Source organism: Coenobita brevimanus, chromosome 2 (genome assembly GCF_032717465.1).
Source record: "Coenobita brevimanus isolate Jiangsu-jjx chromosome 2, ASM3271746v2, whole genome shotgun sequence".
Taxonomy (NCBI): domain Eukaryota; kingdom Metazoa; phylum Arthropoda; class Malacostraca; order Decapoda; family Coenobitidae; genus Coenobita; species Coenobita brevimanus.
This window is the reverse complement of record NC_136955.1, coordinates 31,250,762-31,278,288: the sequence shown is the minus strand read 5'-3', so window position 1 is coordinate 31,278,288 and position 27,527 is coordinate 31,250,762. Positions and strand designations below refer to the sequence as shown.

The 27,527-nt window shown below is 41.9% G+C and overlaps 1 protein-coding gene across 1 annotated transcript in view; it reads left to right on the top strand.

Annotated features, from left to right (window-relative positions):
- LOC145392063 (cytochrome P450 2L1-like) overlaps positions 1 to 27,527 on the top strand; it is a 135,491-nt gene that overhangs the window by 12,190 nt on the left and 95,774 nt on the right. Inside the window, exon 4 of the mRNA XM_080266522.1 lies at positions 10,447 to 10,558. Within this exon, the coding sequence (XP_080122648.1) occupies positions 10,447 to 10,558 (112 nt within the window). The remainder of the gene's footprint in view (positions 1 to 10,446; positions 10,559 to 27,527) is intronic.

Genomic DNA, 27,527 nt, shown 5'->3' with positions numbered 1-27,527 from the left:
TGGGAAGGGGGGGTCTGGAGGCTTCTGGAAGTGGAGATGTCGCTTGCGACAGTCGATTTTGGTGTGTAACTTCTGCAGGAAGTCCAGCCTTAAGTAGCCATCGTAGGCACGGCAGGTCAAGTCAAAGATGATGAATTTGTGTTGGGTGGATACTTGTTGGTCGGTATTGGCATGCAGGGACCGGGCTTCCCCACATATCGGCAGGGGGCCATCCTCTGCATTTACGAGGTGAACTGAGGTGGGGAGAAGCGAGCTGAAAGCTGAGATGTGGCAGGAGTAGAAGTGGCTGTAGAGGCAGGATCTGGCCACTCCCATGTTGACCAGTAGCCTCACTTTTACCCCATTCATCTTGTTGTAGACTGGGGGGCAGTATTTTTGTAAGATGGCCTCTGCCACTGTGGGGAGGTGCGGGGGCTGTCCTAAAAATCCAGCTGTTGCAAGGCATCTTCTTCTTCGAGCTCTACTTCCCTGGGGTTGGAACCAAACCTGCCCACGCACCACTGAACCGCCCTCCTTTGCCACCTCACACCAGTAGACTGTAGCACCAGTTGAGCAGGGCAGTACTCCCAAGGTGGATGGAAAGCTGATGACAGGGAGTGCTGAAGCTCCCGTTTCATCAGCCCTCAGGACTAGTTCCTGACCATCCCCCTTTGCTGAACTTTTTCAGTGTCTCAGTTACGCAGAGAGTAGGCCAGCATGCTCTCCAGTACAAATTTCTCTAACTATCTACACCAAACTACATGCACAGTACACACTACACTTCCTATTCAAAATTTTAAAAAAAAATGGCGTCTCTTCACCAAGCCTCGGAGTCCCCGGGGGGGGACCATAAATGCCCCGACCATCCACCCCTCTCCCAGTGACGACTCAAGGTGCCTGGAACCACTGTCTGACTCTCTTCTTCTTCATTTCTGCAACATTTGCGGCCTTTCCTCTAACTTTCGCTCTGTTGAGCACCACCTCTCCTCCTCTAAACCTCACCTTCTTTTTCTAACAGAGACTCAGTTGTCTGAGGCAACTGACAGCAAACCCTTTTCTGTATCCTCCTACTTTCTCTATACTCATTTCAAAGCCAAAGGTGGCTGTTGTGTATATATACGCAACGACTTATCTTTCTCTTGTGTTCCTGAACTCGATTCTTCTGAATTCTCTACACTCTGGCTTTGGCTTTCCTGTCATTCTCTGACTAAATATATCTGTGCTGTTTACTTATCCCCTAATTCTACTGACTATCAAAAATTCTTCGACTATTTTACTTCTACGATGGAACACATTCTATCCATTTCTCCTTTTTCTGAAATCTCCATTCTAGGAGATTTCAATGTTCACCACCACCTTTGGCTCTCCTCTCCTTTCATGGATCCACCTGGTGAACAAGCCTACATCTTTTCTATCGTTAATGACCTAGAGCAGCTTGTACAGCACCCTACCCGTATCCCTGACCCCCTTGGAGAGAGCTCCAACATACTTGACCTCTTCCTCACAACTAATCCTTCTGCTTACTCTGTTAATCTTTTCTCTCTGTTGGGCTCCTCCAATCACAACCTTGTTAACTTAACCTCTCCTATCGCTCTGGTACGGCCTGTGGACCCTCCAGGGAAACGTCGTCCGTGGCATTTTGGAGCCGCGGACTGGGAGGCCCTCAGGCAGTACTTTGATTTTCCCTGGAATGATTATTGCTTCCATGGCCGGGAGCCATCTGAGTGTGCCTTGCGCATTACGGAGGTTATTCTCTCAGGCATGGAAGCATACATTCCATTCTCATATCCTTTGACTAACGCAAGAAAGCCTTGGTTTAATCACGCTTGTTCTAATGCTGTCTGCAACAAGGAGATGGCCTACAAAAGGTACCGGAGCCAACCCACCCCTGAATCACATCATCTTTACGTTTCTGCCCTGAATTGTGCTAAGTCTGTTCTTCGCTCTGCTAAAAATAATTTCATCCATACTAAATGCTCTCAACTCTCCAACTCGAATTCTTCCCACTCCTTCTGGCACCTTGCCAAAAATCTTTCTAACAACTTTACCTCATCATCCTTCCCTCCTCTTTTCTACTCTGATGGTTCTGTAGCTATTTCTTCTACTGCTAAAGCAGATCTCTTCGCACAGACTTTCTCCTCCAATTCCACCTTAGACGATTCCGGTGCTGTTCCTCCATCACTTCCCCCCTCTGACTTCCTCATGGCTGACATTAAAATTTCTTCAGTTGATGTATTTTCTGCCATCACTAGCCTCAGAACTAACAAGGCATATGGGCCTGATGGGGTCCCTCCTGTTGTTCTCAAGAACTGTGCTTCTGTGCTTACACCCTGCCTAGGCAAACTCTTTCGCCTTTGTCTGTCAACTTGTACCTTTCCTTCTTGCTGGAAGTTTGCTCTCATTCAGCCAGTCCCAAAGAAGGGTGACCACTCCCAACCCTCCAACTGTCCAATTGCTTTAACGTCCTGTATTTCAAAAGTTTTTGAGTCAATTCTCAATAGAAAAATTTTAAGGCATCTTTCCTGTCACAACCTTCTTTCCGATCGTCAGTACGGGTTCCGTCAGGGACGCTCCACTGGCGATCTTCTCACCTACCTTTCAGACTCCTGGTCATCCTCCTTTCGGGACTTTGGCGAAAGCTTTGCCATTGCATTTGACATCTCAAAGGCTTTCGATCAAGTCTGGCATAAATCTTTAATTTCCAAACTGCCCTCCTACGGTTTCTATCCTTCTATCTGTGCCTTCATCGCTAGCTTCCTTTCTGGTCGTTCTATAGCCGCTGTTGTAGATGGCCATCGTTCTTCTAGATCTATCAACAGTTTTGTTCCTCAGGGCTCTGTCCTATCACCAACTCTCTTCCTTTTATTCATCAGAGATCTTCTAAGCTGTACATCTAACCCAATCCACTCATACACTGATGACTCCACCCTTCACCTTTCCATTCGGTTCCCGCAACGCCCATCCCAATAGTTACTTCAGCAAACAAGGGATGAGGCTATGGCACACCTAATGTCTGACTTGACTCGTATCTCTGACTGGGGTAAAAATAATATGGTTGTTTTTAATGCATCTAAGACTCAGTTCTTACACCTATCAACCCGACAAAATCTTTCACAGGTATACCCACTAATGTTTAATAATATTCAGCTTAATCCTGCATCATCCTTGAACATGCTTGGGGTTTCATTTACTCGGGACTTATCTTGGAAAGATCATATTACATCTCTTGTAAAATCTGCTTCCAAGAGATTGGGTGTGCTAAGCCGACTCCGCTCTTTCTTTACCCCTGCACAATTGTTGACTCTATACAGGGGTTTTATCCGCCCCTGTGTGGAGTACAACTCTCATGTGTGGGGAGGCTCTCCACATACATCTCTTCTCAATAGGGTGGAGTCAAAGGCTTTTCGTCTCATTAACTCTCCTCCTCTTACTGACTCCCTTCAACCTCTGTCTCTTCACCGCACTGTTGCATCTTTATCTCTTTTCTATCGCTACTTTAATGGTCACTGCTCCTCTGAACTGTCTGCTTGCATTCCTCCACCTCTACGACGGGTGCATAGCACCCGTCTGGCAGCAAACTCTCATCCCTTTTCTGTCCAACTCTCTAATGCAAGAGTTAACCGTTACTCCCAGTCGTTCATTTATGCAACAGGTCAGCTCTGGAACTGTCTCCCTCTGTCTGTATTTCCTGCTGCCTATGATCTCCAGTCTTTCAAACGCAGTGTGTCCAGGCATCTCAAAATGATCGGATCTTGAAATTGGCTCTCTATTGTATTTTGTTTTTCTCTTGGAGGGAACTGTTACTGCGGGCTCATGGCCTTTGGTTCCTTCTTCCTCACAAAAAAAAAGAAAAAAAAAAAAACACAGGATCACCACCTCGGACACCTATCACCTCCAGTCACGGGGACATGACTTTTTCCCCCACGATATTGGTGGAATACCCACCCCAATTTGAGACCACGGACAAGGTGGCGCAACACCCACCTCAAGGAGGGACCATGGACAGGGTGTCACAACACCCACCCCAAGGGGAGACCACAAGGAGGTGCATAGAGTGCTAAGGCCCATGCCAGACAGGCCTATGTCCCCCACTTCCTTGCACCCCAGTTCCCCTCAGCGGAGCCAGCCAGAGGAACGCTTCCCTGACAGACTACCCTCCAGCCAGACCAGCACTCGCCAGGATCGGGGTGGGACTTGTAATCCTACAGTCCCAGCTAGCACCGTGACGATGGTCACTGTCCGAGTCGGGGAGAAGTCGGCCACCGTACGCTTCTCTGCTGCTACCCCCTGCAGGACCATGGCGACGGCCATCGTCCGCACCAGGGAAGGGTCGGCCACCAGACGCCATTCACCTGCTGTCCCAGGGGTAAGCGGAACTGCAGCCTTTAGTCACCCAGTGGCATCCCCAGGACTGCGGGGTGTGACCTCCCCAGCCCCACCGGCAAGCAGTCCTCCTCCAGGAGCGGGCGCAGAGAAGCGCGCCTGCTTGCCGTGTTCGGCCCCAGTCCCGAGGGCCGACCTGCTCACCAAGGCCCCACCAGGGAAGGGCTCCCCTATACACTGCCCAGCAGCCCACCTCAGATGACCCGGCCCCTAGCAGTAGTCCCGTGCCTCCTGAGGGAAGGCACATCTGATGGGGCCCCTCCCACACCTGGACAACACCTGTGATAGCCCAGTCCCCAGCAAACCAACCGGAGTGCTCCTGTCTTGTACTGTGTATTTAATCTGTACAGTGTATTGTGTTAAATTGTATTAAGCACTGTGCTGACTTTGTTTCAATATATGTGTAAGCTTGGTTGACCCGAGTTTTTATGCCCTGTTCCTCTAGTTGCATGCTCTAGACCCGGTCTTGAAGGGAACCCCAGATCAGTCACTCGTATCCAGAGAACACGAAGTTGGACTCTGATCACGTAGCATAACAATATCTGTGTCAATGTTTACAGACATTTGTCAAGCCAAAGCAACCAGGAAAGCCTTAGTAAGTAGTCCAGTGACCTCCTGCCTCAATAACCTCTTGCAGTCTTTGCGGCACCAAGGAAACAATGTTGTTGATGATTTGCTGGTTTCATCTGAACAGCTCTCACTTGTCCTTGGTGCGCTGAAGGAGGCGGGCCAGTGTCCTCTTGTTCTCTGGCTTCCATGAGTTGACAATCTAGACCTATACAATCTTGAAGGCTCTGCACTAATATTTGATCTAACACGTCAGCATATTTCTCCCACGAGCCAACCCTTGATATCACCATCTGTTTAAAGCATATTATCTGTTGCCACTGTACAAGGTGTAATGCAGCATTATGTATCGTATATTAATTCCTTTATATCATGGCCTGAATAAAGGAAAACAGACAAATTATGTGGCTACTACTTCGCATTTCATTCTCCTTTCCCTACCTATCCTCCCTCCTCTCCCTCACGCCACCCCAGCACCTTCACTCGTCCCCCCACCCACCTTTCCTTCTCTCTCTGGCCTCTCCCTCTCAGCCCCTCTTACTCCAGTGTAACTTGCGACTCATAAAGCAGCCAGCCTGAGGTACAGGGTACTGGAGTATAGGTGATTATTTATGACCACGGCTACATGTGCTATAAACAAGATCTGAAGAGCCTAAGGTAACTTCTTATGTAACATCAACAAACTCTGAAGACAAAGATGTCAAAGAACGCATGTGTAAAATTTACGCATGTTTCAATAACTTGCCAACTATATGCTTAACTGTAACCATACTTCCTTCAGATCATTAAAAGTACCACAGCTATGTGTCTGGAAAGTTACTGCTTTAAAGCTTTTGTGGTTTTCTTTAAAATGTGTTGCAAAGAAAAAACTGAGCAGATTTGAATTCAGAACTTTCCACTAGGCAAAATATCCTAGGATGGAGTAGACTGTTGCACCAGTCGAACAGGGTGGTACTCCCTAGGTGGATGGCAAACTTATGGCTGGGAGAGCTGGAGTTCCCGTTTCACCAGCCCTCAGGACCTGTTCCTGACCATATCCTTCTGCTGAACATTTTCAGTGTTTTCATTAACAGAGAGAGTAGACTGGCATACTCTCATGATAACTCAACCTTCAACTGTCTACATCACTCTACATGCACATAGATATCACACCTCTCTCCATCCCCCTTTAGCATTGGCCGCTGCACAAATATAATGAAATTCGGTGGTATCTCAGATTGCCACCACCGGCAGGGTAGGGCTGGTAGCACAGGGTCCTTCTGGTTACAATCAAGCGACTGTGCCAAGAGCAATTGTTTCAAACACTGTTCATGCTCGTCAGCAGACAAGCACAGATTTGTCCTTACATTTCACAAATCTCCGTGGTCTAAATACCAGTCTGAATTCCGTTTACTTTTTCTCCCAATCAATATCCCATCTAGCCCTGTTCCTCACAGGACCCCAAATCTTTCCCTCTATTGACATATCCCCATTTTGCATTTCTGGTTACCATCTCCTCACCAACTTCCATAACAAAGGTGGCACCTGTTGCTATATCAAATCTGAATTTGCGGTTGACACAGTCTTGAACTTCATTTCAGCTAATTTTGATTGTTCGCTATATAAACTAAGTTATCTAAATATTACCAAATATATCTGTGCACTTTATCGCTCCCTCATTGCTTCTTCAACCAAGCGTATTTGATTCCATATTCACACTGTTTACTAACCTTAACCTCACCCTTACCACTGAAATTACTATTTGGGGTGATTTTAACGTCCATAATGTACAATGGTTATTGCATTCAGCCAGGACTGACGATAAGGGTCTAGAATGAGAGCTGTTTGCAGAATCGTTTAATCTCATTCAATTGGTAAAACAACCAACCAGAATACCAGATAACCATGACAAATAACGCCTATTTCTTGGACCTATTCCTGACAAATAATTCAGATCAATAGAGGATATAAGTATTGTCACCACTTGGATCCTCGGACCTTCAAATCATCATTAGCCAGCTCCCCCAAACCTCCATTTTCTGAACCTGTCAAAGTGACCAAATGGCTATTTGACAGGGCAGCCTGGGATGGATTTTAAAATTATCTTGTTGATATCCCATGGCAGTCTTTCCTCTCCAGTGACATCAGTTCTACCCAGTTCCACATTAATGACTTAATTCAAGCTCGTATGGAATTGTTTATACCCTGTGAACACTTCACTAAAAGGTCGGACTCTTCTAAATGGTTTGATAGCAACTGTGCCAGGGCAACAACCCAAAAGTCCTTAGCATAGAAATCTTACTTAAAATTAAAAACATCTCATTCACTTCATCTTTCTTAAATTTCTGAAACCATGTAAAAGAAGTAATAAATTTCGCTCATTCAAACTTTCTTCACAACAAAGCATCCAAAATATTCCATGACAATGGAATATCCTGGTCAACTCTCCATTCTTTCAGTAATAACTTTAACAGGTCATCAGCCATTCCCTTGCTACTGTCTTCAGATGGTATCATTATAAATGACCTGCATGGTAAAGTGAACATCCTTTCCTGTACATTTGCGAGAAATTCTACCTTAGAGGAAGTCACCGTGAACGTCTCTGTACTGGAACTGGACGTTCTCGAAATTGCTCCACTTAAGGTGCAGACTAGATACGTAAAATCCATCCTAGACAATTTACCAACTAGAAAAAGCCCCAGGCCTAGATGGAATTCCCCCAATTGTTTTGAAAAAGTGTTCCCCAGAACTTGCTCTTGTCCTAGCAAAATTATTCAGACTGTGCATAAGTACTTATTCATTCCCTGTATCTGGGAAGAAAGCCAATATCCACCCAGTTCCGAAGAAAGAAGTTAATCTGACCCCTCTGATTACTTACTAATTGCTATCACATCTTCTCTTGGTAAAGTATTTGAGATTATAATGAATAAGCACATGTTAGACATCGTGAATCCCTCAACTTGGTTAGTGATGGACAGTATGGATTTCGCCTTGAAAGATCCACTGTTGATATACTCAGTTTTGTGACGCGTACCATCCATTAGTCAATTGACCACCGTTCCCTGCTATCCAAACTCCCTTGCCATGGTCTGTCATCTTCTGTTCCTCTTACCTCTTCATATCTCAGTGACAGAAACATAAAAGTAGATGATGTATATTCCAATTTTCAATCGATTAATGCCGTCGTGCCACATGGCTCAGTTCTGGTTCCAAATATATTCCTAATTCATATTAATGATCTCTTATCTGTCATCCATTATCCCATCCATTCATATGTAGATGACTCAACACTACACAGTTCATTCACATTTAAACCCATTAACCCATTCATATGTAGATGACTCAACACTACACAGTTCATTCACATTTAAACCCATTAACATAGTTTAATAATTCTAACTTACAACTCATTACAACAATGTAAGTAAATCAAGGACTATCTAAAATAACTAAATGGGGACATGATAACATTGCCTCATATAATGCTAGGAAAACCAAATATATACAGCTATCTAATACACAGATATTGCCAGAGTCCTATATTATCTTCAGTTCTACTATTCTGTCTCTCAGAGTATTGAAATTCTCGGTGTTTCACTTAAAAGTGCCCTCAGCCGGACCTCTCATGTCAGACCACTCGCTGAAACCGCTTCACAGAAACTTGGATTATTATACAAAGTCCGTGACTTCTTAACTGACGAGCAGTTAGCCATAATTTACAAGGACCATGTGCGTTCTCAGCTGGAATATGCTCACTCTCGTGCAATGAATGTGGAAAGGTTGCACTAAAACAACTAAACAAAATTCAGAACAAAGCTGTTAGAATTATTGACAAACCTTCTATTACAAATGAACTACCTCCCCTACAAGTAAGAAGGAATGTTGCATCCTTTGTATTAGTATACAGATGCTTTTATGGCAAATGCTCAGACGAAGTTGTATCCATTGTGCACCTCTCCATGCCTTCCTCTGCGCTACAAGGGCATCTTGTAGGGCTCATGACTGCCATATTGCAGAACTACTGTCTATCAGAATTCTTTTATTTCCCGAACTCTGTCTTTTTGAAACTCGCCTCCGCAGAGTGGTTTCCCCACAAACTTCAACCTACGGCTGTTCAAGTCTAACTGTTACAGATTTTTAATGTATGGAAGAGACCTTTAATCTGCTGTATAGATTATTCTTATTATTCATTTGTTTTTCCCGCCTGTTCTGTTTAAAATTATTCAGTAAACATTTTTATCATAGGATTTTCACCCAAAGAACTGTATCTCAATTAGTTTCTGAACTATTTCAATTTCAAATATGCAATTTTTGGAATAAAAACGAGTGTATGACCTTCAAAAGTAGGTCAAGGTTCTTTACGTTTTGCACAAGGATTTGGTTACCCTAGGTTACCGTCATATGTAATATCATCATGATCGAAGAAAAAGAAAATGCAAAGAAAAATAATACGTAATAAAAGTAATGACGAAAAAAGAAGCTTCGCCATTTATATGGCGAAACTTAATGAACTGCTTCTCTTTTTCTGCTTTCTAGATCCCACCCATGCCATGTGTTAGTCAGCAACTGGATTATGGTGATGATGGCTTGAAAATAGATCCGCTTTTTTTTTTTTTATTGTTTCTTTCTGGAACGTACCATCTTAGTACTTATTAGTGGGAAGTAGCCTGATGATGGTGATGACAGTGATTGTGATGATAAGAATGACTTGGTGGTGGTGGTGATGATGATGATGATGATGAAAATGATAATGGTGGTAACAGTGATGGTGATGACAGGTATAACTTTGGTGGTGATGATGATGATGATGATGGTAATGATGATGATGATGAGGAGGAGGAGGAGAGGAGGAGGAGGAAGGGGTTGATGATGAGGGGGAGTGATGAAACTGGTGATGGTGATGACAGTGGTGACATTGGTGCTGACAGTACGGTAACAATGATGATAAAAATCATGACACTGCTGATGAAGTTATAATAGTGATAATGGTGATGATGATGGCGGTGGTGATGAATGTGATGATCTATCTGTCTATCTATCTATAGCCCGACGCCCTAATCCCGCAAAGGGTGGCCGCAGACAAAACGCCTCCAAGTCACTCTGTCACCCACCATTTGACTACCCTCCCCCCAACTCACCCCCTCCTCCCTCATGATGATGATTATAAAAATGATGATGTCACTGATAATGATGATGAGGAGGAGGAGGAGAAAAAGGAGGAGAGTGTGGCTGACGAGGAGGAGGATGAATAATGAAAGTGATGATGACAATGAAGAAAGTAATAATGATGATAAAAATGATGACACTACGGATGACAGTGGTGATGATGATGGTGGTGGTGATGACTGTGATGGTGATGATAAAATGATGTCAATGATGATGGTGATGATGATGATGATGATAAGAAGGAAGGGGTTGATGATGATCATGATGAGAAGAAGGAAGGGGTTGATGATGATGAAGCTGCTCAAACGCGCTGAAATCGACTGATAATACATCTCGATCCCTGTTTTACTCACTGCATTTTTCTTTCTCCAGGAGGTAATTGATGAGCATAAAGAATCCCTAGACAGAGATAATCCACGAGACCTTATCGACAACTACCTGCTAGAGATGGAAGAGCAGGCCGATACCGACGCTCCTTGGCATGGTGAGTATTGAGAGGGAGGTGGTGATGATGATGATGACGACGATGATGCTGATGATGACTAGCATGTTAAGTAGTAAGGAAGCCGCGTTGTCTTTAGTTTTGTAGATGGTAGTGATGATGATGATGATGATGATGATGGCTGGCATGATAAGTATTCAGAGGCCACTGTTGTTTTTGGCTTTGTATGTGATGATGATGATGTCTAGCATGGTATGTATCCAGAGAGCACTGTTGGTATCCGCTCTGTAAGTGATGATTATGATGATATATGGCATGTTAAATACTGAGAAAGCCGTGTTGTGTTTGGTTCCGTAGGTGACAGTGATGAAGATGATGACGATGATGATGACTGGCATATTAAGTATTCAGGGAGCAGCGTTGTCTTTGGTTTTGCGAGGTTTTTCATTTTTTCTGGCCTAAATATGTTCTCTGTATTTGTCGGAACATTTGGGTCTATTTCCCATTAGAACTGCAGTTCCTCTAGCTGAGTTTCACATACAGTATCCTCTGCCGAATCGACGCGATTTGATGCATTGGTCTGGTAGGGCATTCTTCGAGTTGGCCAGAATGCGTTTGTTTTTACTTGTATCGTCTTTTCATTGGGCACTGCGTGTTTTATCGTGAAAATGTATATACTGTATAGTGGTACACCTTGCAAAAATTCGGAGAATTAAAGTCTTTTATTGTTAATTAATTCTCACATGATCTGAATAGGTCTGTTTATTCTGATTAGTACCAAGAGATTTTGTTCAACTGGCAGTGAGTCATAGGAGATAGAGCGGGCTAATGCCGAGTACTGTCTCGAGTAACTCGTTGGCTGCCTCACTTGATACAACAGCCATTCCCAAATTTGCCATTTCGCCATGAAAAATGAAACACCCTTCATGACATTTTTATATATTTTCATTTCATAATAAGACCATAAGAAGTCAATTCCTGGTGCTAATTTCCCGTAGAATCATTTGAGAAAGTGAAAACATATTGTTTTTTAACTGGTCCATATTTGAAGTAAGTAGAATGATTAATATTTCATATTATATTGAAATTAGCATAACAAAAAAATCTAACGTAACACACAAGGCAGGCTTATTACAAAACTTAATAAATCTAACCATCAAATATAAAAAAATTACTCAAACGAATAAATTATAAAAAATAATTTACTGAAAAATTGGTCCCTCTGACTAATGAAAAACTCCATAGCAGCCACACCATGAATTTACATGGCTAACTTTGTCTAAAAAGAATATTCAAAATTATGTTTATTATGTAAAAGCTTTAGGGAAAAATTGAAAACTGATTTAATAATAACAACAACAACAACAATAATAATAATATTAAGCTAGATGTCCACCTTCTTCTTGCACATTCAGAGAAACGATGGCAACTGCATACCCATCCTTGCGATATGTATGTCGATTTCTTTGAAATCCATGTTTTCACAGTCCCCTATTTAGTTTTTTTTTTTTTTTTTTAGGGGGGGGGGGTAAGGATGGGAGCTGACCTCCCAAGTCAGTGGTTGGGTCATGCTCCCTAGATATCGCATTACGGATTAGAGTCCATTATACAGAATGTACAGAGATACCATTGCCATATCTGGCCTCGTTTCACTATTTATGAAAATGTTAAATTTGGCAGGGGGGACTGGTCTCCTAAAAATCACGGTTGAAAATTTATAAATAGTGAAAGACCTTTGGAGTAACCAGACGGACTCACCTGGGAAAGTTCATTCAAACCGTTTTGCTATTTCTGATCGAGCTTGTTTTGGGAGAGAGCTGACCCACGTATAGTCACTAGAAGGATAACGCTCCCCTATTACCGCATTACGGATGAGAGGCCATTGTACAACTTGTACTAAGATATTACAGCCATATCTGCCCACTACTTCTGAGATTTTTTATTTGGTGAGAGGTGCTCACCCCCCCTAAAAACAATAGTGGAAAACTTGATACAGTGGAAGTCATTATCAAGGAACCAGACGAACTCGCCTGAAGTTTCGCTGAAATCCATGTGCTCATTTTCCCTTGTTTCTAATTGCTTTTATTTTTTGGAGGGGGCTTATCCCTCAAGAATTATTAGGGAGGGTCGTGCCCCACAAGTATCGCATTTTGGATGAGCGTCCCTTGTACAAAATCCATTAAGATATCAAAGCCACATGTACTCTTGTTTTACTATTTCTGAGAATTTTTTATTTGGAGAGAGTGGCTGACCCCTTAAAAATCATGGTTGCAAAATTATAGAGGAAAATCTTCCTAATAGCCAGCCATACCCACCTTGGAAGTTGCACTCAAATCCATCAAGTAGCCTAGGAGGAGTTAAAACACACACACACACACACACACGGCACCGAGGAGACCAGACGCAAGCCGCCATCGCTCCATAAACAGCCAACTTGGCCAGTGGCATTACCTAAATTAGTATCTTTATATGAGTCAAGCTCTGTACCAGGTTAGACTAAACGGTGTTCTAATATAAAGAAAAAAAAAAGTTTTAAAGCAAGACTTGTTCAAACAGAAAAGAAAACTAATAACAGTAAGAATGCGCACAATCAGCTGATCGTTTGTTTTGTCTACAACTGCCCCAGGGAATGTAAGTACCATATGTGCTTTTAGTACTGCAAAATGACCACATACATTAATAAAGCAAATTTGGAATAGAAAAGGGATAAAGGTAGAAAGCAGGACGATGATTTCTACCAAAAACTGGTTGAAATGGAGACTCACAATAAACTGGTTGAACGAGTACTAGAGACGGCTTTTCAAAATGAGATTGATGAAATTAAGAAACAGATGCACTTGCAAAAGGAAGAAATAGAAAAATTAAGAAAGGAGGTTAACAAGAAAGGGATAACCATAGGTGAGCTGACAGTAGAACTGGGTTCACTTAGGAGAAAAATTAGTGAAATGGCAAGTACAGTAGTCAACCACGAGAGTATTATGGAAGAGTTCAACAATGATACAGAGACATTCAGACAAGTAAGCAGTCTGACAGACCAGAGCAGTGATACTGACAAGATAACACAGGTGAATGAAGCTGTGCAAAGCTATAAATATGATGTGGAAACCACTTATGCTGAAATGATGAAAGTAAAGAAAGACTTCGAAACAAGGGTGGAAGAAAAAAGCATTAAAAAGGAAGTGAAAAGAATAATCCAAAACAATCCTAAGTTAGTCAGAGATTCAGTAGATATCAGCAAATATATAGTAATCACTGGTATAGAAGAGGAAGAAGTAAAAAAACAAGATCTCAAGAGACAAAAAGGAGATGGCAAATGTAATGAGCATATTGAAAGAAGTATCAGAGGAAATCTGTAGTAAAGACATAGAGGAACACAAAAGGTTAGGGAAATACGAGAGAAGCAAGTCAAGACCCTTAAATGTAACCTTCCAGAGTGTAAATACCGTGGAGGAGATACTGAAAAATGCAAAGAATCTTATGGAAAAAGAGGAGTTCAGAAATGTATGGATAAAAAGATGCCTAACACAAGAGGAACTGGAATTACTGAAAGAGAAGAGGGAGGAAGTAAAAACAAAAAATGAGGGAAGATCAGAGGAGGAGAAAATACATTTTTTTTTTTACAAAGTAATAGGATTGCAGGTACGAAAGTGGTACATAAACAGGAGGGAATAAAAAGGAGGAAGGTAGTAAAACCAAATCATGACAAGTACATAAACAAGATGATTAAGTTGATGTACTCAAATGTGGATGGAATGGTATCTAAATTATTAGAGAAGAAGGATTATGTCAAAGAAAATGAACCACATATAATATGCCTGACTGAAACAAAATTAACACCAACCTATCAAATGGCATCCCAAACTTAGAGGAATATAATATATGGAGAAGAGATAGGAACTTAAAAAAAGGAGGAGGAATTATAATATTAACTAAGAAAAATCTAAAAGTCGAAGAAGTAGAACTAGATATACCGTCACAAGTAGAACTGATTGCAGTAGAGATCAATACAACTGAAGGGAAAGTAACTGTAGCCAATTTGTACATGCCACCCAAGTCAAACACATGGGAAAGAGACGAGTATAAGGACCTGGCAGAGAATACAATTCAAAGTTTAAGATCATTATTACATAAAATGGAGGAGAAATCGGAAAGAATTATACTAACTGGAGATTTTAATACAAATATAAATTGGAATACTCTAGGTATAATAAGCCAAGAAAGCTGTTTGGACCAAAAGCTCCTGGATCTCGTGCAAGAGTTTTTCCTAATGCAACATGTAACGGAAAGCACCTGAAAAAGAGGACTTGATGTACCCTCAATGCTAGATCTCATATTTACTATGCAAGAAAACTATATTGACAATTTAATATACCACTCTCCATTCGGCAAAAACGACCATGCAGTACTAAATTGCAACTTCAGGATAGCAATGAAAGTTAAAAAAAGAGCCTAAACTATAAAAAAGGGAAACTATCATGACCTAAAGAAGTACTTCTTAGAAATTGATTGGGGAAAGGAGCTTAGAGGACAAGATTTAAATGTTATATATAAAAAAATTCTGTGAACTTTATGAAATAGGAGTCCAGAAGTACATCCCAAAACACAAAGAAGCAGAAAAGAAAATAAAGAAATGGTCTAATACAGAATGTAAAAAATCAAAAGAAAAAAAAAGATTTGTTGTGGAATAGATACAGAAGACACAATAGTGAAAGGGCATATAATGATTACAAACAGGCAAGAAACGATTATACAAGAATAAGGAGGGAAGCCGAAAAACAGTTTGAGGAGGATATCATAAATAAAAGTAGTGATCAACCGAAGCTATTTTACAGCTACATCAGAAGCAAAACCAAAGTAAAAGATAAAATACAATCCATTATGGACGAAGGAATCACCTATACACGAGAAGGATATTGGTGAAGCACTAAACAAGAAATTCCAATCAGTTTTTATAGAGGAAAAAACAATTTGAGAGTGATTATGTGGAACATGCATGCCCACACATACTACCAGATATACAAACATCAGAAAAAGTAATACAGGAGGAGCTAAGTAGATTAGACAAAGGAAAATCAAATGGTCCTGATGAAATTTCATGTTGGGTACTACGTGAATGTGCAAAGGAGTTAAGTAAACCATTATTTTTAATTTTCAAGAAATCCTTGAGTCAAGGTAAACTACCTGATATTTGGAAGAAAGCAAATATTGTCCCCTTATTCAAGAAAGGGAATAGACAAAATACACTCAACTACCGACCAGTATCACTAACCTTTGTTGTAAGCAAGGTATTAGAAAAGCTTACAAGAAAAGCTTGAGTAAATCATCTAGAAGAACACAACATAACAGAAAGACAGTTTGGTTTCAGAAAAGGAAAATAATGTGTTACTAATCTGTTGAGCTACTATGACAGAGTAACAGACACATTACAGGAAAGAGAAGGATGGGTGGACAGTATCTACTTAGATTTCAAGAAAGCATTTGACACAGTACCACACCAAAAACTTTTATGGATATTGTACCATCAAGGAGGAATTCGAGGCAAACTGTATTGTTGGATGCAAGATTTTCTCATAAGAAGAGAAATGAGTAGAGTACTAAGGGGAAATTACTCATCATGGAAAGAAGTGACTAGTGGAGTACCACAGGGCTCAGTGCTGGCACCAATCATGTTTTTAGTGTATATAAATGCTATAGACAATAACACTGGAAATCAAAGCTATTTAAATATGTTTGCAGATGATGCAAAAAATACAAAGGAGAATTACTAACACAGACTCTTGTAAAGAGCTACAAGAAGAATTAAATAAACTTCATGAATGGAGTAATACATGGCAAATGGAATTCAATGTGGATAAGTGTCATGTAATCAAGTTTGGTAAAAGTGGAAAAAGACCTGATTGGGATTATACGTTAGGAAATAAAACCCTATACACATCAGAAGAGAGAAGGACCTAGGTGTGATTATCAGTAACAGAATATCTCCGGCAGACCACATCAGTGAGAAAGTACGGAACATGTATACACTGCTTGCAAATATGAGAATAGTATTCACATACATAAATGAAGACATGCTAAGAAAGATAATAACATCATTCATCAGACCAACCTTGGCGTATGCATCAGTAGTCTGGAGTCCTCATCTCAAAAAACACATAGACAAGTTTAAAAAATTCAAAGGGCCGCTACAAGATGGGTACCAAGCTTAAGGGATCTAAGCTACGAAGGAAGACTAAATAAACTGAACCTACCAACACTACAGGAGAGAAGGAAAAGAGGTGACATGATTATACTATATAAATGCATATCAGAGAAGGAGAAAATAGACATAAATGATCACTTAACCTATGGGGAAGCATCAGCAAGAGGACACTGCAAAAAACTGCATAAGAAGAGAGGTGATAAAGACGTAAGGAAATTTAGTTTCCCAAATAGAGCAATTGATCAGTTGAATGCATTACCGAATGAAATAGTGTGTGCCAAGACAATTCACAAATTTAAGGATATGTACGATAAATATGGTTTAAGACACGGGACAGTACGAGCTTGACTCATTCCTGTAAAGATACAATTAGGTAAGAACAGTTAGGTAAGAACACACACACAGACGAGCTCCGGGTAAATTCCAACACTGACGGAAAGGAGATGCTAAACCGTAAATAGAAAGTATAGCTCTAAAAGATGGCGTACTTTCAAGAAGTGCATCTAGGTAAGAGGGAGAGAAACAGTAAATAATAAAATGATGACTACACACACCTGATGGAACTCGATACATTTAATGAACTAGCAGAGAAAGTGAGCAGATTGGAACAAACATTCAAACTGGAATTGGATGGAATAAAGAAGGAACTGTATCAACAAAAGGAAAAATATGAGAAACTGGTAAAGGAATTAAATAGAAAAGATACAACAACAGTTGAGCCTCAGGGTGAGGTAGACATTCTGAGGTAGAAAATAAACGAAATGGAAAGTACAGTAGTTACCCAAGAAAGAGTTTAGAAGGAATACAATAATGATAAAAACATAATTAGATAAGCAGGTAATCTGATAGAGCAAAGTAGAGACACTGATGAGAAGATAACTCAGGCAAATGAAATGATGGGAAAGTACACAGAGGAAGTACAAAATACATGGGCAGAAGTAACCAAAACAAGTCAAGATCTAAAAAACAAGGCTGAAGCAAAAGACATGATAAGAGAGGTGAAAGATATCGTAAGGAAGAACCCAAGGCTAATAAAGGAAACAGCTGGGATTAACAGATCTATAGTCATCACTGGTAAAGGTAATGAAAAAATAAGGAATAAGATCACCAGAGATAACAAGGAGATGGTAAATCTAATCAACATATTGAATGTAGTATCAGATGAAATCTGTGGGAAAGATGTAGAGGAATTAAAGAGATTAGGGAAATATGAGAGGAACAAGTCAAGGCCCTTGAAAGTAGCCTTCCAAAGTGTGAACACTGTAGAAGAGATATGAAAAAAAGGCTAACAAACTTAAGGAATCAGAGGAGCACAAAGAAGTGTGGATAAAAAGGTGCCTAACTCAAGAGGAAAGGGGATTACTAAAGGACAAGAGGGAAGAAGCAAAAAGAAAGAATGATACAAGATCAGACGAATAGAGAAGATTTTTTTTTTTTACAAAGTAGTAGGATTGTAAGTAAAAAATGGCACAAAAACAGCAGGGATTAAAAAAAGAAAAGAAAGCAGACTCAACCAATGTCAAACATGCAAACAATATGGCTAAGTTAATGTACTCAAATGTAGATGGAATGGTATCCTATTTAATAGAAATAAAAGACTATTATCACTGAAACTGAGCCTCATATTATCTAACAGAAACAAACAAAATTAACCCCAAGGATATCAAACGACTCTTTAAATTTGGACGGGTACAATATTTGGCAAAGAGACAGAAACGTAAAAAAAGGAGTTATGATACTAACAGAGAAACGACTCCAGGTAAAAGAGATAGAAATAAACATACCCTCATAAGTAGAATTGGTTGTAAATAGAGATTAGTACATCAGAGGGGATAATAATTGTGGCAAATTTATATATGCCACCCAAAACAAACACATGGGGTAGAGGTGAATATGAAGACCGGGCAGAAAAGACAAGGGAAAGTTTAAGAACACTACTATACAGAATGGAAGAAAATATAAAAGGATTATACTAACGGGAGATTTTAACACAGATATTAACTGGAATACTTTAGATTTAAATAGTCGTGAAAGTGGTTGTGATCAGAAGCTTTTGGATCCTATACAGGAGTTTTTTCTAACAGCATGTAAAAGAGAATACCAGAAAAAGAGGACCAGAAGACCCCTCATTATTAGATCTCATATTTACCAAGTAAGAAAATTAAATTGACAATACTGTATATATAATCTGTCATCCCCTATTTGGGGGAGGCGGTGGCTCAATCGGTAGAGAGGTGGCCTGCAGTCCTAGCAGACCTAGGTTCAAATCCCCTCTGGGACAGGGGACAGTTTAAGGATTTGAATTTCTTGAAATCAGACTTTACTAATCCACCAGAAAACCCATCGACATGTGGTCAAACTACCTCCGCTAATACCAATACACCAGTCCTGTATGAGATGGCCCTAGCATGTATTCCATATGGATGGTGGGTGTTAACGCTGAAGTGGTGACATGTGGAGGTTATGGTATATAGGAGGACTACTGAGCCTTGAGAGCAGGCTGCGAAGCCTATGCCCAGAGTCGGACACACACAAAAAAAAAAAAAAATCGGCAAAAGCAACCATGCAGTACTACACTACAATTTCAGGATAGCATATTGATATAGTTAGAGGTAATGGAAATTACCAAAAAAGGCTAAACTACAAAAAGAGCAACTATCATGACATAAAGAAGTACTTCAACGATATAGATTGGGAGAAGGAGCTAAGAGGACATGATATAAATGTTATTTGTAAAAAATTCTGTGAACTCTGTGAAACAGGAGTCCATAATTATGTCCCATTGCACAAAGACACGGACATAAGGATAAAGAAATGGTTTAATAAAGACTGTAAAAATGCAAAAGAGAAAAGAGATTTGCTGTGGATCGGATACAGACAACATAAAAGTAAGAGAGCATTTAACAACTACAAGCAGGCAAGAAATGATTACACAAGGATAAGGACAGAAGCTCAAAGGCAGTTTGAGGAAGACAGTGTAAATAAATATACTGATATCCCACAGTTGTTTTACAGCTACATATGAAGCAAAACAATAGTTAAAGATAAAATACAATCCATCATGGATAAGGGGAAAATCTATAAAAATGAAGAAGATATTTGTGAAGTACTAAACAAAAATTACCAGTCAGTTTTTACTAAAGAAAGTAGATTTGCCAGTGATGAAAACGAACAAGCATGCCCACACATACTAACAAATAATTATACATATAAAAAAACAAGAAGTCCAGGAAGATATGAAGGAATTAGAAAGTGGAAAAGCCAATGGCCCCGACAAGATTTCGTGCTGGGTATTACAGGAATGTGCAAAAGAGCTGCCGCATCTCGACAGATTTTTCACCACTGACCCCCCCCCCCCACTCCCGGCAGATTTTTGAATTTTGGGAGGGCTCAAACCTCCACTTTTTGTGAGAAACGATGGCAGTTCAGAGAGAAAATGTTCACCTGAGCCTATACAGGTAGGTGGTCTAAACAGGTGACCCTCCACACACCTGGTACTGTGTTCTCTGGAGCCGTGCTGTGGGTGTCGCATTTTCTATGGTAGCAGTAACTATTGCAAACCACTCAGAATAGGTAGATATTTCTACATTTGGTACGAATTTATATGTAGTATAAGAATATATTGGTTTTCACACAATAATAGAGGTGATATAAGCGTTGTTTCATTCACTGAACACATTAACATACAGCACCTTCCTTGATGACATTACCTTCTCATCACCTCTGCTCATTTCTTCCTCTGGCGCCATGTAATCTTTGTCCTCTACATTGTCATTCACTTTGAATTTCGTACCATGGCGCGACATGTCTTTGCTGGCCAGGTCACTGCTAACAGGTGAGTTGCCGAGACAATGGCATGGGGAGGGGTGATGCGGGTTAATGCAGTGTCCCCGCCTGGCGGCAGGTAGAGGAAGGTGTCGTACCAAAAATCACGCATGAATTTTGATAATTGTGGAAATGACAGACCATGCAATTGCAAAACGTATGGATACGTTATCGGGATTCAATGTGACAAAACGTTGCAATGTATCCATACGTTATTGGGACGCCCCAGGTTAAGACAAGGAATACTACCTGATATTTGGAAGAAAGCAAACATTGTGCCCCATTTCAAGAAAGGAAATAGACAAAATCCACTTAACTACTGACCAGTATCACTGACCAGCGTCGTAAGCAAGATGTTAGAAATTCTGATACGAAGAATTTGGGCAAATCACCTAGAAAAACACAATATGATAACAGAATAACAATTTGGTTTTAGAAAGGGAAAATCATGTTACTAACCTACTAAGTTACAGAAATAATACAGAAAAGAGACAGCTGGGTAAACAGCATATATTTGGATTTCAAGAAGGCATCTGACAGAGTACCACACAAAAGACTTTTATGGAAACTGTACAATCAATGGGGAACCTAAGGTAAACTGTACGATTGGATGCAAGATTTTCTCAGTAAAAGGGAAATGAGAACAGTGCTAAGGCGAAATTACTCATCGTAGAGAGAAATGACAAGTGGAGTTCCATAGGGCTTGGTGCTGGCACCAGTTATGATTTTAGTATATATAAATGACAAACAGCAACATTGGAAATGAAAGCTACCTAAACATTTTTGTTGATGATGCAAAAATATAATGGGAAATTGCAAACACAGACTATTGCATAGAGCCACAAGAGGAATTAAATAAGCTTCATCAATGGAGCAATAGATGGCAAATGGAATTCAATGTGGACAAATGTCATGTAATAAAATATGGTAAAAGTGAAAAACGACCAGACTGGGACTATAAGTTAGGAAGTTCAACCCTACACACATCAGAAAGGGAGAGGGGTTTAGAGGTGATCATTAATAACAAACTATCACCGGCTGACCACATAAATGAAAGAGTAAGGAACATGTACACACTGCTTGATGATATGAGGGTAGCATTCACATATATAAATGAAGACATGCTGAGAAAGAGAATAACATCATTCATCTGACTAACTTTGGAGTATGCATCAGTAGTCTGGAATCCACATCTCAAAAACGCATAGATAAGACTGAGAAGATAGAAAGGACCACTGTAAGATGGGCACAAGGTTTAAGGGACCTAAGCTATGAAGAAAGACTCGAAAAATTAAACCTACCAACATTACAGGGGAGAACGAAAAGAGGAGACATGATTACGTTATATAAATGCATCACAGGCAAAGAGAAAATAGAGCATATAACGAATGGGGAAGCAACAATAAGAGGACACTGTAGAAAACTGTACAAAAAGGGGTGTTAAAGACATAAGGAAATTCAGTTTCCACAAATAAAGCAGTTGATCAGTGGAATGCACTACTGAATGAAATAGTGTGTGCCAAAGGAATTAATAAATTTAAAGACATGTATGATAAATATGGTTCAAAGTACAGGACAATACGAGTTTGACTCATTCCTTAAAGATACAATTAGGTATGAATTAGGTAAGAACACACACACACACTGCTTCCAAGAGATTGGGTGTGCTAAGCCGTCTCCGCTCTTTCTTTACCCCTGCACAATTGTTGACTCTATACAGGGGTTTTATCCGCCCCTGTGTGGAGTACAACTCTCATGTGTGGGGAGGCTCCCCACATACAGCTCTTCTCAATAGGGTGGAGTCAAAGGCTTTTCGTCTCATTAACTCTCCTCCTCTTACTGACTCCCTTCAACCTCTGTCTCTTCGCCGCACTGTTGCATCTTTATCTCTTTTCTATCGCTACTTTAATGGTCACTGCTCCTCTGAACTGTCTGCTTGCATTCCTCCACCTCTACGACGGGCGCGTAGCACCCGTCTGGCAGCAAACTCTCATCCCTTTTCTGTCCAACTCTCTAATGCAAGAGTTAACCGTTACTCCCAGTCTTTCATTTATGCAACAGGTCAGCTCTGGAACTGTCTCCCTCTATCTGTTTTTCCTGCTGCCTATGATCTCCAGTCTTTCAAACGCAGTGTGTCCAGGCATCTCAAAATGATCGGATCTTGAATTTGGCTCTCTGTTGTATTTTGTTTTTCTCTTGGAGGGAACTGTTACTGCGGGCCATGGCCTTTGGTTCCTTCTTCCTCGCATAAAAACACACACACACACACACACACACACACACACACACACACACACGCGCACAGACGCGCGAGCGCGCGCAGGGAGCAACCAGTTGCCGAAAATGATACCAACCTGCATTGCATAACTGATAATAAATACAATAATAACTAGAATTCTGAAACTTCTGTTGCAAAATTCAAGGAACTCCACATTTCAGATGATAATGCCATATTTCAGATCAGAATGACATAGAAATGCCACACTTGTACATCAGATATGGTGTTAAATCTTTGAATTATATACAGTATTTTGATGGTAAGTCCAAAATTCGTCAAAAAAACATTAAAAAATACTGATTTGTCAAATTGCTGTTATCAAATCTTAAAAAGTAGATGCACTTAGAATTTTGAAGATACTTCTTTCACTGACCTTTAGTATGACTCAAAATTTGTTACGGATTTTGACCTGTGACCTTGAGATAAGGTCAAGGTCATTGTTGCTAAGCTTATCATGGCGCTTATGAACCACAACATTTCCACCGAGTTTGGTCAAAATCGGCCAAACACTTTCCAATTTGGCACCTTCAGGCATGAAACGGTCATTTTGATTTTCATGAACATCTCAAAAAGGATTTGTTGGATCTCATTATCAATACACAGGTGCACTAGTATATGTTGACGACTGCATAATAAAGTCGCGGCGCGTGATTTTGAGGTTGTTATTATCGTGCCCTGGCAACCTACCTCTGAACAGTGCGTCCGATTTCGTGTATAATATGAGACTCATGTGATTCATGTATAATATGTTCGTGTATGATGATATTCGTGTATAATATATTCGCGTATAATAATATGATTCGTGTGTAATATGTTACGAAATCAGACGCACTTTTGACTGGTAGGTTGCCTGGGTATGATAATGACAGTCTCAAAGTCGTGCACCGCGACCATAGAATATTTGCTGCACAGGAGCAAAAATTAAGAAAAAACACACACAAAAAAAAAACAAGCCGGCGCTAGTGCTAGAAAGTGTCATTGTACCAAAAGAAGCCTGCAACCAAGATACATCATCCCTGAAAATTTCAAGTTACCATCTCGATTGGCCTTGGAATACCAGCCTTCTAGATCTCTCCCCCCCTCCAATAAAAAAATAAAAAGACAACCTCTACAATATCAATAAGAACTCCACAGAATGTGGAGTTCTTAATAATAATAGGTAGGTGGGGGCGCTCACCATCCACTCACTCGATGTAGTGCTGTCCTTCCGTGTCTGCCCTTTCCTCTCCTCCATCCTTCTTTCCTTCCATCCTCTCCTGTCTTTCTTTCCTTCATTCATTCCTCGTCCTTCTGCCTACGGGTGACTCTAAACTCCCTCTTCTGTTTTTCTTTGCTTCATTTTTTCCTCTTCCTTCAGCCTGTGGGTGACTCTACAATGAGTGACAGGCAAAATGGTTTCCTGTACACCAGGAAATCATTTACAATGCTGGGTGGTAACCATATAACCAAATTTTGGCTCCTGGTGGTTTAATGGGTAATTACGGCGCTTCAATCGGATTGAGCCGGTGAAGGTTTATATCCAAGGGGTGGTTGGGGTTTATTGCTCACGTGATGCCACTCAGATGAGTGAGGCTGGTCACTCTCATCTTAGATGTCAGGAGCAACTTGCCTAGCTCCGGGCTTCTCCGTTCCTCATAGGGCAACGTAGTATTGGATGATGATGATGGTAATGATGATGATGATAATAATGATAATAATAATAATAATAATAATAATTGTAATGCTAGGTGAAAAAGGCCCGACTCCTCGGTCGTAAAGCACCTAACGTGTAGCGGGGTCCTCTTTCGAGACCGGAGCTTAGTGCAATGAAAGACAGGCAGGACACAAAAACTTCAGGCAATAACCTTTAACACGTATATTACCACAGTCAGACACAGGACAAAAACAGCAGATATTACAACACAATATGTGACACAGAAATAAAACCTTAACTAGGATATTAGCATCTCGCAGGATACTGGCTTAACTAATACTGTTGCCAATACAGAAAGTCTAGTTAACAGGTGTACAGGGAACACGGGCGCGCGTGGGAGCGTGGGAAGAGGGGGCTCACGCGGGGAGGGGGGGAGGAGGGGAAGGACTCGTGACGGGTTGGAACAGAGTTATGGTAATATTGGGAGAGGGTAAGTTTTATTAATTCACTCTTAGTATCACCTGATAGCCAAGGGGTTTTGACATTTGATTCTATCTCTCGTTTACGTTACATTAGCTGTGGGGAGGGGATTCTTTAGGAAGCGAGGGAGTAGAGGGACACTGGATATTCACTGTGTTTACGGTAATATAAACGGAAGGATATTATTCTCACTTCTCTATTGTTTTCTAGTAACAAGGGACATGGGTATATTTTCACTACAGGGAATTTCTCAGGGGAAGAGCCTTACTGGTTTTCTGCAAGGGCGTCACTTGTGAGTCGGATTCCTCAGAACTCACTGTACTCGTTCTTACTCATTCACCCGTGATTTCACTCACCCCGATATTCGACATACATTAAGTCACTGTATTACTGTAACCTGTTTTTTAGGGCAACGTCACACTTAACATAATTTCACTTCACTAGTTCTGGGGCAATACCACACTTAACATAATTCACTCGTGTCGTGGGGGCGGTGGGGAGACACGCCGGCGTCTACTCTGTCAGACTAGGGGCACCACCAAGGGAGGGCGTGCCGAGGGGGCACGGGACGGCTCGTGGGGGCGTCCTCTCGCGTCCAGGGCTGCACGTGGCGCAGGAGCCCGTAGTCTCTGGGCTAGGTTTAGGGGTGTGGCCCTCAGGACTGGGGCCAAACAGGTCCAGAAATCTCTGGCTCAGGTTTCGGCCAGAGGTGGAGGTCTTACTCCGTCTCTTGGGCGTGGAGAGGTCGCGCCCGGGTGTCCTGGGGAGGGCCTGGAGGGACTGAGGACTGCGGTTCCCAGAATCAAGGGGCGCCATCAGTTAGGGGTTGCGGCACCGTCCTGCACTAGGGTCCATCAGGTGAGTCTTCTCCAGGGCTAGGAGTAGAGACCGGAGGCCAGGGGAAGCCGTTAGGCCTCACGGGGTCTCTCTGGTGCCGGGGAGCCGGACTCCTGCCTCACGCAGGGGCAATGACAACACCTCCTTTTGGCCGTGGGGCCCGGCAATAGGCTGTGGCTGTCCAGGGGCACAACTAGAGGGCGCCAAGGCCTGGTAATTGGCCGTGGCCTGTGTGGGGGAGTCAGCGCGTCTCTGGTCACCTCTTGAGCGACAGTAGGCCGTTCTCTTCTGCAGGAGGGGGGAGCGGCAGTAGGCAGTGCCTTCGGAGCGGCAATTGGCCGTCTCCTTCGGCAGGAGGGAAGAGTGGCAATCGGCCGTCTCAGGGGCAGCACCTTCAGAGTGGCAGTAGGCCGTTTCCTTCAGCAGGAGGGATGAGCGGCAATAGGCCGTCTAATGGGCAGCGCATTCAGAGCGGCAGTAGGCCGTCTCCTTCAGCAGGAGGGAGGAGCGGCAGTAGGCTGTCTCCTTGGGCAGAAGAGAAGAGCGGCAGTAGGCCGTCTCGAGGGAAACACCTTCAGTGGGACGCTTGGCCGACTGACGAAGGCGGGAGTGGCAGTTGGCTGTCTCCAGAGGGGCGCTGGCAGGAACTGAGATATCAGCTCCACCCCGGACTGATCCAACAATTCCACTCCCCGAAGGTAGTGTCCTTCTCCTGCTAGGGTGGCGGTGCGATGGTTGGGTGTTATAAGGACGCTCGGCCCGGGCTACCTTACGCTGTTGTCACATTGGATCCCCTAATGTGGATGCAGCTACTCCTTGGGGTCCGGGTAGGGGTGTCGGTGTGTTTCTGGGGGCACTACGCTGTTCTTCTCTCACCGTGTTTCTGGGGGCACTATGCTGTTCTTCTCTCATCTTGTTTTCGGGGGCACTATCTTGTAAGCCACGCATTTCAATAATCTATCTATCTATATACCTAGGCTGCTTCCCCCAAGGAAAGGGAGGTAGCCGAGACAGGACGACACACTCCCCATTTACTCATCCATTCAAACACATTCATTTGCATCTTAGCCCCAAAGGGGAGAACGGACATATCCTCACCGCACCACACCGCACAAGGGTCAACTCTGCAATGCAATCAGTGACATCCACAGCAGGGCCCGACAGCAGAACTGGTTTACACCTGCCACATCATAACAGACCCATCCCCTTACCCGCACCTGACCTGACTAGCTGATCAGACCAAATGCGGGAGAATATCCCCTCAGGGCTGCGTTAACACATTCATTCACAATTTCTCTCCATTTATTTATGTCATGCACAGCCACTCTTTCTTGCTCTCTTCACACTGTCCATCCATCCTATTTGTGGTCTTCCTCTCAGCCTTACACCTCTCACATCAGATCTAGTTATCTTTTTCACCAATTGCTCATTATCAATTCTCTCCATATCCCCAAACCATCACAACACCCTCTGCTCAACTCTACCAGCCATCTCCCGAACAACTCCAGTTTTCCTTCGCGCTTCATCATTTCGCACTCGATCCATGCGCGTCACTCCACGCATACTCCTCAGACACCTCATCTCCATTACATTCAAACTTTTCCTCTCTGCTACACCCACATTCTATGTTTCAGCCCCATATAACGCAGTTTGTACCACAACACCCTCATACAGTCTTCTCTTTGCATCCATTCTAAGCGAATGACATCTAAACACTTTTTTCATTCCTCCAAGCACCTTTCCTACATCATTTATTCTA